At 46.2% G+C, this 12,704-nt stretch overlaps 1 protein-coding gene across 1 annotated transcript in view; it reads right to left on the reverse strand.

Annotated features, from left to right (window-relative positions):
- The window catches only part of CDK13 (cyclin dependent kinase 13), a 62,030-nt gene that overhangs the window by 18,694 nt on the left and 30,632 nt on the right, over positions 1 to 12,704 (reverse strand). Inside the window, exons 5-8 of the mRNA XM_077269209.1 lie at positions 8,121 to 8,291; positions 5,697 to 5,886; positions 3,728 to 3,784; positions 3,106 to 3,207 (exon numbers count right to left, since the gene is read on the reverse strand). Coding sequence (XP_077125324.1) covers positions 3,106 to 3,207; positions 3,728 to 3,784; positions 5,697 to 5,886; positions 8,121 to 8,291 — 520 coding nt within the window. The remainder of the gene's footprint in view (positions 1 to 3,105; positions 3,208 to 3,727; positions 3,785 to 5,696; positions 5,887 to 8,120; positions 8,292 to 12,704) is intronic.

A 12,704-nucleotide genomic window follows, 5' to 3' on the forward strand; every position in this document is an offset into this window, starting at 1 on the left:
CCCTCCCTGCAGGACCCGGATGCCGCGGCCATCTTGGATCCGGGACCTGCGGCGAGGAGGGAGGTAGGAGACCCTCAGAGCAACGCGATCACATCGCGTTGCTCCGGGGGTCTCAGGGAAGCCCGCAGGGAGCCCCCTCCCTGCGCGATGCTTCCCTATACCGCCGGTACACTGCGATCATGTTTGATCGCGGTGTGCCGGGGGTTAATGTGCCGGGGGCGGTCCGTGACCGCTCCTGGCACATAGTGCCGGATGTCAGCTGCGATATGCAGCTGACACCCGGCCGCGATCGGCCGCGCTCCCCCCGTGAGCGCCGCTGATCGATGATGACGTACTATCCCGTCGGCGGTCATACGGGCCCACCCCACCTCGACGGGATAGTACGTCTGATGTCAGGAAGGGGTTAAACTGTGCACACACAGCCTGGATAACTGCTCTCTCCCCCCTCCAATCAGAACTGTCCCGGAGCTGTGCAGTGGCGTCAGTGTGCAGAGCATAGCGGCACCGGTCCCTTTATAACCTCTGATGGGGTAATGCAGCCAGCCAATCACTCCAATCACTACCAAGATGACTAGGCTATTAGTGACTGCCAGGCAATCCCCGCAAGCGTACTGGCTGTGTAGCAGGTGCCAAACATGTGACGCAGGGATTCGAGCTTCAAGTCAAAGCACCAGCCAATGCTCGCCGAGTGCTGAGCACATCCAAGCACCCAGATACTCAAGTGATATCAGAGTATCACCAAGCACGTTGCTCATCCCTGATCTTAATGACTGACTATCTTTAGCTAAAAAATGTATTCTGCAGCAGGACAATGACTACAATCAGATGCCTTCCTGATAATATTGTATGATGGATAATTATTTGCCTATATACCTCAGCAATGGGGACACCAACAAGTGGGCAACATCAAGCATAAAGAGCAAGGTGTCCCGGAAATGATTATACAGCTCTGGCCAAAATTAAGAGACCACCACATCAGAACCCTGTCATGGGCAGCCCAATCTCCAGACCTGAACCCCATTGAAAACCTCTGGAATGTAATCAAGAGGATGACGGATAGTCACAAGCCATCAAACAAAGAAGAACTGCTTATATTTTTGCGCCAGAAGCATTATGAAAGACTGGTGAAAAGCATGCCAAGACGCATGAAAGCTGTGACTAAAAATCATGGTTATTCCACAAAATATTGATTTCTGAACTCTTCCCGAGTTAAAACATTAGTAATGTTGTTTCTAAATGATTATGAACTGGTTTTCTTTGCATTATTTGAGGTCTGAAAGCCCTGGTATTTTTTTTTTAATTTTGACCATTTCTCCTTTTCAGAAAAAAATACAAAATGTATTGCTTGGAACTTCAGAGACATGTTGTCAGTAGTTTATAGAATAAATGAAAAATTTACATTTTACTCAACAATATCCCTATAAAGAGAAAAATCTTACAAACTGAACATTTTGCAGTTGTCTCATATTTTTTGCCAGAGCTGTATATCCCACAGGCTCCTGATCCCAACAGTTGAGTCAGGATGGGATTACTTAATAATAATTTTTATTTATATAGCGCCAACATATTCAGCAGCGCTTTACAGTTTAACAGTTTCAAACACGACAGTCATAAGTAACAACGTTAACAATACAATAATTAAAGCAACATAAGACGACCCTGCTCGTGAGAGCTCACAATCTACAATGAGGTGGGGGAGATACAAAGTACAGGTGTGTATTTACAATGGTGTATTTACAGTGAAGGTTCAGCCATCTTCAGGGGGTGGGGGGTAGGTGGAGATAGTGAATGGGCTACACACGCACACTTACACACAAAATGACTTTGATTAGGGAACGTGACAGGCCTCTCTGAACAAATGTGTTTTGAGAGAGCGCCTAAAACTATGCATGTTGTGGCTGGTCCTAATATCTTGGGGTAGAGCATTCCAGAGGATTGGCGCAGCACGGGAGAAGTCTTGGAGTCGGGAGTGGGAGGTACGAATTAGTGCAGAGGTTAGTCGAAAGCCATTTGCAGAATGCAGTGGTCAGTTAGGCTGATAGACAGAAATGAGGGAGGAGATGTAAGGGGGTGCCGCACTGTGGAGAGCTTTGGGGGGTGAGAACAAGTACTTTGAATTGGATCCTATAATGAATGGGCACAGCCAGTATAACGACTGGCGAAGAGCGGACACATCTGGCTAACACACCGATTAGCCAGATGGACGACCCTGACTGCTGCATTAAGGATAGACTTGAGAGGGGAAAGTCAAGTAAGGGGGAGTCCAATTAGTAGAGCGTTACAGTAGTCCAGGCGGGAGTGGGTCTTAATAGGGATAGAGAAGGAATTGTGCAGCCTCCATCCACAGAGGATCTGCGGTTAGTTCTCCCAGTTGTTTGGAACAACCTCTCTGCAGAGTTGCTGCCAAAACTGTGTGCACGTGAACCCAGAAAAATTAATTATGTTTTTAAGGCAAAGGGTGGTCCCAGCAATCAATTAGAATTCCAAATAAGCAATGATTTGTGTAAACCCACATCCACAGAAGATCTGTAGCTTGTTTCCAAGATGTTTGGAACAAAATTCCCTGCCAAGTTCCTTTAATATTTATTTGTAGTAAAGTTCAGGCACCTGGCAGGAAGATTGTGAGGAAAATGGACCCTTGCTTTGCATTTAGTGGATTCGCTGTTTATTGAGATTCACTGACAAATTCACCTATAAATTTGTATTTTACCTATGAGGAGTTCTAAAAAAAGATAAATGGGCTCTCAATATGTTCTGTACACTGTGACAAAATGGCAGATTGTTAAGTCCACCATAAAACCTGCAGGATCTGACCACAAAGCCTTATCTACCATTCATATGCTGTATAGGATTGGCTTTCTCCTCAAAAGGTGGATCTCCCAGAGAAGAGGCTCTTGCTAGATTTTGCTAAAATGATAGTAAATCCTGTGTAACACTAAGGGAAATCATCTACATTTACTATCGATCTGTAGTTGAGGAAGTCTTATTTCATCTGCTGTCACTTTTTTTGTTTTTTCTCAGAAGAGATAGAGGACCTATCACATTTTCGGAACAAATACAACATATGTGCACAGTTGAGTCATACTAGTGGCCATGTCTGCTCACCCACAGCTCCAGACATCAATAGCTGGTGTATAACGTTCTTCTCCAAGCAGTAATTCAGGAGGGCGATACCATAACGTAATGACCTTATTTGTGTAAGGTCGGCTGAAAAACAAATAGATTAATTCCAGTACTTAAAACCTGTGACTATTTATTTACATTTTTGATTAAATAAAAGGATGACAATTTTTACATTTAACTATATTAAAAAACACAGATCTCTTGCAAATGTCACACTAACCCCCAAGTCTGATACTTGACTCATATTTCCTGCTCTGTACAGAAGACTTTGTGGTAGAATTACAATAGATGATTTCACAGCTCACCTCCTCCCCTCCCAATGACCTTTGCCCAGATCTGAGCATGCCTAGAAACCTGTCCTACAGAAGTCAATGAGTCACAGTCAGTGTATTGCTGCCTATGTCCACTACAACAGCAGCTTAACATGGAGCACATTTTCAAGTTACACATTTTGAAATTGTTTTGCATTTCGTAAACCCTTTGTCGCTATAAGACCAAGGACAGTACAGTTCTTCCAAACACAATGTGACAAGTCAGTTAGAACTGAACTAGAAGGATCGTTCAGAAGCAGTTCATTTCTCCTTCATGTTGCTCAATAACTCACCTTTCTTCTGAGCTGTACAGTCTTGCAAGTCCAAAATCTGCAAGCTTAATCTGCCCCCTGAAGGAAATAAAACACATGTGGATAAGGATACGCAGCGGAGGTGAGAGCCAACACAGTAGGAAATTTCACTTACAGGACAAATGTTGACGTTTGTTCCCAAGGGGAAAAGTTTTTTTAAAAAAAAAAAAAAAAAAAAAAAAGAACTAAATAAACTAAAATGTGTTAGAATGATCTAACAAGCAATACATTAAACGTTAAAGGGAACCTGTCAAGTCCCCCATGCGTGATACACGGGGGCGTGATAACCTGGAAAGAGGGCTGACTAGTCTGGGCAACTATCGACCAGGCACAGCATTAAATAGCAGAGGAAAAGCAGAGGTTATAGAGGATTTTTAAAGCATTTATGTAACTGAATTACGTTATACCGCACTGGATAGGGAAGGAGAGTAATCACACGTCGCTGAATGCTGCTGGATTGGGGGCATGGGAGAGCTGACAGGTTCTCTATCATACTTTGTAATACAAATCCATACATAAGGTTGTGATGTGCATTACTCATCAGTGTAAAGTAAGCACACAGCCTCGTAGGGCATTATATCCCCCCCACTGGCGATACACAGAGCTGGCTTGTGGGAGCGAGCAGTATAGAATAGCGAAGGCTCAGGAGCGCACCATCTGACAGTGAGGGAGGCAGAGCCATACAAAACAAGGCTGATCAGGAGCCTCCTGGGGTCCATTTATACAGTATATAAATTACTTGTATGACCAGTGTTCTTCATTAGCAGCTAAACAGGTTTTCGTTCACAGTTAACCCTTTTAGCTGTCAATCACATTTGTAATGGTGAAGTGTTTGTTGTAGCTAGAAAAGCTTTAGCTATTCGATGTTGCACATAGTCGTCGTCCAGCATTGGTGTCCGTATAAGATGCAGGCTCAGGAGCCGAGCCTGCATCATACCCAGCAGGCACTAGTTGTGTTACACAGCCAGCACCTGCCTCTAACAGCCACTCCTTAATTGCCACTGTCAATCTAACAAAGGCATTTTATCTGCACTGTCTGGAGGACATGCTGTTCCTCATGCCCATCAACCCCACCTTGAAGTGATCACGGGGTGTCAAGGGGTTGCATTGACAGCTGGGGTCTGTTGCAAACCCTCTAAGCTGCCACAATGGTGTCCCTGTTAAGACCAGTCTATTCTTCATAGACGACTGAAGGCTCACAGTCATTAAAAGGGACTAGAAATTTTTTTTTTTTTTTAAATATAAACAATTCTTGTCCCTTTTTGCCCCCATTAAAAAATAAAGAAAAGGAAAAAAACCATTTCATATCGCTGCAGCTGCATCTGTTAAAGCCTGGTTTATTAGAATATAAAACTAATTAATTTGTATGTTTAAAGTCATAAACAGAAAAAAAAAATGTATCAGATTTGTGGACTTTCATCTGCCTCAATTCTGCCCAAGGCAAAAAAAAAACCCCCAAAAAACAATGTAGTGGGCAGAATTATATTGAACATATCAATTTGCCAAACAAAACTTGGATTTTTTTTTTCCTGCTTTCGAATACCTTGTGTGGCACAGTGAATGGAGTACCGGTAATTGAAAACTAAAACTCCTCACAAAAAACACAAGCCCCCATATGAGTATGTTGAAAGAATCAAAATCAAAACATTCTGGCTCTTGGATAAAAAGGAGGACACATCCAGAGCACAAGTGTGCGGAATAGCCATGGACAGCAATGCTGTGCGTTTCACACTCTTCCTGGGATAGATGAGTAGTTTCATAGATTAGAATAGCCGTCTACATACATAAGGTCTAAGCAGCGTCTGATCATTGCCTTGTTTGGCCATTAAAGAGATTAGTTAACAGAAATCACAATTAGTTGTACACGAAGCATGTGGGAATCTTGTAGCCAAAGCATCTGAATGTGGGAATGAAGCGAGCGAACACATCTACAAAGTTCAACATAAAATACCTGTTGTTTAGTAGAATATTTGAGCATTTAATGTCTCTGTGCAAAAAATTCTTCTTGTGACAGTAGTCCAAACCTTCCATAAGTTGTCTCATGAAAGACTTAATGTGAAGTTCGTTGAAATGCACTAGTCCCGACTCCAGCAGACCCATGAGGTCGTGGTCCATGTACTCAAACACCAGGTAAAACGCACCTGTAGCACGTGAAAAAGGCACAAGTCAGTAAATACAACAGGCAAATGACAAACGGTATAAACTCATCATGGACGTCATTGTTCATCAACATCTACGTGTGCACAAGCCTCATGGGATACCGATATTATGGAATTGGGGGAAGTCTTGACTCAAATAATGGGGAGCCCCAATGACAACACTGTACCCGTCAGTAGTAAGCTATGCTAGCTATAGAAGCTTCTTTTCAGATCCAATTTTATGGACACACCATTTCACAATACACGAACTCCAGTACAGGCTGCACACACATTTATCAACTACGCTTAAAGGTTTCTTGATTTGAAATCTAAGAACATCATGATGTAGGAGCGGAGACCCCAATTCCAGCGACATGTACCCTATTGGCCTTTTTGTTGCAGTTTTGCTGCAGCAGATCTAGCGGTTCTCTAAATGCTGAGCTCCGTATAGCCCCACCCACACCACTGATTGGCAGCTTTCCAAGTACACTGGGCATAGGCAGAAAGCTGCCAATTAGTGGTGGGGGCAGGGTTCTACATTGCTCTAATTATGGAAGACCACATGGCACGAGACAACTAATCCTCTAGTGATAATTACTGTTCATCAGCAGGAGTCTATCAAAACTACAGCAAGCAGCTCAGTAAGTGACATCACAGAAATCAGGGTCTCTTACCTTACATTTACACTACAGCTGCTCTCAGATTAAATAGCAAAATACTGCTCATGGATTCCATTTAACCCCTTCACACATGGCCATTTTCCATTTTCGTTTTTCCCTCCCCTTCTTCCAAGAGCCATAACTTTTTATTTTTCCATCCCCATTGCAGTATGAGGGTTTTCTTTTTAGCAGGATGAGTTGTATTTTTGAGTAACTCCATTCATTTTATCATGTGATGCACTGGAAAGCAGTAAAGATTCCAAGTGCATTCAAGGTTCATAGTTCGTAAAGGAACTTAAAAAAAAAAAAATAAAAAAATAAACACGTTTTCCGGCAATATGTTTCTCCAACTCAGTAGGAGTATGCAGATAAAAACAAAAACAACCTTGGAAAATTGTTTAAAAAAAAAAAAAATACGGTATATATTTTTTTTTGCTTTGTGTCACCACTTTCCAAGACCCGAAACGTTTTCAATTTGGAATATGTGAGATAATTTTTTGAGTCCTGAGCTGACATTTTTTTTACAGATACCACATTGGGGAAGATACGATCTTTTGATCGCCTCTTATTGCATTGTAATGTCGCGGCAGCTGGAGGAGAGAAGAGAAGGTGGGTGTGGGGGGAAACAATTCTGGCATTTTGACTTTTCTCGTTATGCCGTTTACCGATTGGATTTATTTTATATTTTCATAGATCGGACTTTGACGTACACAACAATACCAAAACATGTATTTATTTATTTTTTACAGGCAAAAAGAGGGGATGGATTTGAACTTTTTCATATTTTAAAAAAAACTTTTTCTTTCCACTTTTTACTGGATAACCCTCAGGGGACTTGAAGCTGGGATCATCCGATCACTTTGGCGACACTTAGCAGTGCTGATCACAATCATATATGAACACCAGCCACGGGCCAGAATTCACAGTATGATCGTAATGATAGGCACGGGGGTCTTCAGCAGGCCCTCGGCTGTCATGACAACCCATTGACTCCCCGCACTCACGTCATGGGCGCTACGATGGAAGTGTAGAATGACACGCACCCCAGTCAGTGTTAAATGACGCTGTCAGAGATTGGCAGGGGGATTTAACTGGTTAACAGCCGCGGTTGGAGCTACACTCCACCCGCTGCTGTTATAGGCACTTGATGGCTGATTAAATCAGCTGTCATGTGCCGGGAAACATGCAGGCTCAGGCTGCCGTCACACTAGCAGTATTTGGTCAGTATTTTACCTCAGTATTTCTAAGCCAAAACCAGGAGTGGAACAATTAGAGGAAAAGTATAATAGAAACATATGCACCACTTCTGCATTTATCACCCACTCCTGGTTTTGGCTTACAAATACTGATGTAAAATACTGACCAAATACTGATAGTGTGACGGCAGCCTCAGCGTGAGCCTGCATCAAAGACAGGGACACAACATATGACGTACATTTACATCACATGTCATGAAGGGGTTAATGCTCAATATTTTCTCCACTCTACCAAGTCATTATGTGAACATTGTGGATTTTTAGTTACTAAAAGTCTGGTATTTAAAAGACTACTTCAAAATGTGCGGTTCAGACACTAAACCTTTATCTTTCTTGAAGTCCACGGCATCTTCTTTGTCTGTGACTATCTCCTTCATGTTTATAATGCTCTGGTGTGTGAGCTGCCGAAGAATCTTAATTTCACGTATAGCTGTGATAGGGAAACCTTCTTTCTCATTGTCCAAACGTACTTTCTTTAAAGCCACCATTTCTCCTGCACAGAAAAGAAAAATAAATAAAAATCAATTAATGTAGGCATTAAGAACAGAGACCTTCAAAAACAGCAATGGCCAAAAACATTAAAGGGGATGTCCACTAGTAGGACAACCCCTTCTTGATCAAAAATAATAAAGCTTATACTCCCGTCCCGTTCCCGTGATTTCGGCACACGCTCTCCCCGGGGCTCTCATGCAGTTGTGACACGTGGTGCCCGGCACCCAATCAGCGCTGGCGTCACTGTCCCTGCCTTCGTATGGATTGAACATGAAGAAATCCGGGCTGCCGCTGCTCTCTGACTTCCTCTTCATGTTCTATTTGACAGAAGGTGGAGATTGTGATGCCAGCGTAAACTGGGTGCCGGGGTCACATGTCATAGCAGCAGCACGGGAGCCCGGGGAGAGCGAGTGGCGACACTGTGGGATCGGTGCTGGCACGGGAGTAGAAGCTTCATTATTTTAATAGAGTTGGGTATGAGACAGAGCTGGCCAAGTAGTGGAAAACTTGTTTAAGTTACAGTCCCGATGTTAATAAACAGCAGCCCCCCACTGTAAGACAGGCATCACACGATTTAGGACATGACCATGTAGCAGAGCAAGATCATCAATGATATGCAGATTCATCATTTTAAACCTTTAACCCCTTCTCAATATGCGCCATGGGAGCAAAGCTCCCACAAACTGTTATATATGGCACCATGATCGCAAGGGCTCACACAGAGCTGCCGCGACACCCACTCTCGGTGCTAGCACCAATCGTAGGCGTTTAACCCCTGTGATGCCGGTGTCAATAGTTACAGTGACATCAAGAAGCATAGCAGAGGGATGGAGCTCCCATCAGAACAATGTGATCGCGTTATGCCGATGGTCTCCATAATGACCCGAAAATTGGCTGCGGGGGTCACCCAGTAACGGTGGCCTGTCAGCTCATGTTCCGAGCACGAGCCGACTCGCCTCCTAAATACATGTCAGACGCTGAACTAATCCAATAAATTATACACTCATATATACTGGAGTATAAGCAGAGTTTTTCAGCACTTTTTTGTGCTGAGCACCCCCCCCCTCCCCTTACACTCAGTGAGGGTCCCAGAAGATGGAGGGGGAGTGGCAATGGCGGAGCAACGGGTCACAAGAGGTAGGAACCAGCTGCCACGCCTCAAGAAAGTTGCTAAAGAGAAATTAATATTCACTGCACTGGCATTGAATATTCATTTCTCTGTAATAGCGGGCACAGTAGTCGCAGAGCACAGCTGCCGGAATACTTACTGCTCTCCACTCGGGGACTATGTTTGTGGAGGGCAGTGAGTATTAATTGCTATTAAGTAACGCATAGTGTCAGCTGCAGCAGCCGGGCGGTCACGTGTGCCCACTACTAGAAAGAAGTGAATATTAATTTCTCTTAACTCCCATGGGAGTGGATAGAGGTGAATAGCAGCTGTGCTCTGCTTGTAAGCTGCGCATGACGTCCCTGCCATGCGCTGCTTACAAGCATAAATCAGCTGCTTGCACCGGAACAAGACGCTGTGAGGGAGCACAGGACGGTAAGTAGGATGGATTTTTTTTAAATGTTTTTTGATGTGGGTCATGCATACAAGGATAGGGATGAGAGGGCCATGCATTCCAGGATAGGGATGAGGAGGCAGTGCATTCCAGGATAGGGATGAGGAGGCCATGCATTCCAGGATAGGGATGAGGAGGCCATGCATTCCAGGATAGGGATGAGGAGGCCATGCATTCCAGGATAGGGATGAGGAGGCAGTGCATTCCAGGATAGGGATGAGGAGGCAGTGCATTCCAGGATAGGGATGAGGAGGCCATGCATTCCAGGATAGGGATGAGGAGGCCATGCATTCCAGGATAGGGATGAGGAGGCCATGCATTCCAGGATAGGGATGAGGGGGCCATGCATTCCAGGATAGGGATGAGGAGGCCATGCATTCCAGGATAGGGATGAGGAGGCAGTGCATTCCAGGATAGGGATGAGGAGGCCATGCATTCCAGGATAGGGATGAGGAGGCCATGCATTCCAGGATAGGGATGAGGAGGCCATGCATTCCAGGATAGGGATGAGGAGGCCTAGCATACCAGGATAGGGATGAGGAGGCCTAGCATACCAGGATAGGGATGAGGGGGCCATGCATTCCAGGATAGGGATGAGGAGGCCATGCATTCCAGGATAGGGATGAGGAGGCCATGCATTCCAGGATAGGGATGAGGAGGCAGTGCATTCCAGGATAGGGATGAGGAGGCCATGCATTCCAGGATAGGGATGAGGAGGCAGTGCATTCCAGGATAGGGATGAGGAGGCAGTGCATTCCAGGATAGGGATGAGGAGGCCATGCATTCCAGGATAGGGATGAGGAGGCAGTGCATTCCAGGATAGGGATGAGGAGGCAGTGCATTCCAGGATAGGGATGAGGAGGCAGTGCATTCCAGGATAGGGATGAGGAGGCAGTGCATTCCAGGATAGGGATGAGGAGGCCATGCATTCCAGGATAGGGATGAGGAGGCCATGCATTCCAGGATAGGGATGAGGAGGCCATGCATTCCAGGATAGGGATGAGGAGGCAGTGCATTCCAGGATAGGGATGAGGAGGCCATGCATTCCAGGATAGGGATGAGGAGGCCATGCATTCCAGGATAGGGATGAGGAGGCAGTGCATTCCAGGATAGGGATGAGGAGGCCATGCATTCCAGGATAGGGATGAGGAGGCAGTGCATTCCAGGATAGGGATGAGGAGGCAGTGCTTTCCAGGATAGGGATGAGGAGGCCATGCATTCCAGGATAGGGATGAGGAGGCAGTGCATTCCAGGATAGGGATGAGGAGGCCATGCATTCCAGGATAGGGATGAGGAGGCAGTGCATTCCAGGATAGGGATGAGGAGGCCATGCATTCCAGGATAGGGATGAGGAGGCAGTGCATTCCAGGATAGGGATGAGGAGGCCATGCATTCCAGGATAGGGATGAGGAGGCAGTGCATTCCAGGATAGGGATGAGGAGGCCATGCATTCCAGGATAGGGATGAGGGGGCCATGCATTCCAGGATAGGGATGAGGAGGCAGTGCATTCCAGGATAGGGATGAGGAGGCAGTGCATTCCAGGATAGGGATGAGGAGGCCATGCATTCCAGGATAGGGATGAGGAGGCAGTGCATTCCAGGATAGGGATGAGGAGGCCATGCATTCCAGGATAGGGATGAGGAGGCAGTGCATTCCAGGATAGGGATGAGGAGGCAGTGCATTCCAGGATAGGGATGAGGAGGCCATGCATTCCAGGATAGGGATGAGGAGGCCATGCATTCCAGGATAGGGATGAGGAGGCAGTGCATTCCAGGATAGGGATGAGGAGGCCTAGCATACCAGGATAGGGATGAGGGGGCCATGCATTCCAGGATAGGGATGAGGAGGCAGTGCATTCCAGGATAGGGATGAGGAGGCCATGCATTCCAGGATAGGGATGAGGAGGCCATGCATTCCAGGATAGGGATGAGGAGGCAGTGCATTCCAGGATAGGGATGAGGAGGCAGTGCATTCCAGGATAGGGATGAGGAGGCCATGCATTCCAGGATAGGGATGAGGAGGCCATGCATTCCAGGATAGGGATGAGGAGGCAGTGCATTCCAGGATAGGGATGAGGAGGCCATGCATTCCAGGATAGGGATGAGGAGGCAGTGCATTCCAGGATAGGGATGAGGAGGCCATGCATTCCAGGATAGGGATGAGGAGGCCATGCATTCCAGGATAGGGATGAGGAGGCAGTGCATTCCAGGATAGGGATGAGGAGGCCATGCATTCCAGGATAGGGATGAGGAGGCAGTGCATTCCAGGATAGGGATGAGGAGGCCATGCATTCCAGGATAGGGATGAGGAGGCAGTGCATTCCAGGATAGGGATGAGGAGGCCATGCATTCCAGGATAGGGATGAGGAGGCCATGCATTCCAGGATAGGGATGAGGAGGCAGTGCATTCCAGGATAGGGATGAGGAGGCCATGCATTCCAGGATAGGGATGAGGAGGCAGTGCATTCCAGGATAGGGATGAGGAGGCCATGCATTCCAGGATAGGGATGAGGAGGCAGTGCATTCCAGGATAGGGATGAGGAGGCCATGCATTCCAGGATAGGGATGAGGGGGCCATGCATTCCAGGATAGGGATGAGGAGGCAGTGCATTCCAGGATAGGGATGAGGAGGCAGTGCATTCCAGGATAGGGATGAGGAGGCCATGCATTCCAGGATAGGGATGAGGAGGCAGTGCATTCCAGGATAGGGATGAGGGGGCCATGCATTCCAGGATAGGGATGAGGAGGCAGTGCATTCCAGGATAGGGATGAGGAGGCCATGCATTCCAGGATAGGGATGAGGAGGCAGTGCATTCCAGGATAGGGATGAGGGGGCCATGCATTCCAGGATA

The sequence above is a fragment of the Ranitomeya variabilis genome, chromosome 6 (assembly GCF_051348905.1).
Source record: "Ranitomeya variabilis isolate aRanVar5 chromosome 6, aRanVar5.hap1, whole genome shotgun sequence".
Classification (NCBI taxonomy): Eukaryota; Metazoa; Chordata; class Amphibia; order Anura; family Dendrobatidae; genus Ranitomeya; species Ranitomeya variabilis.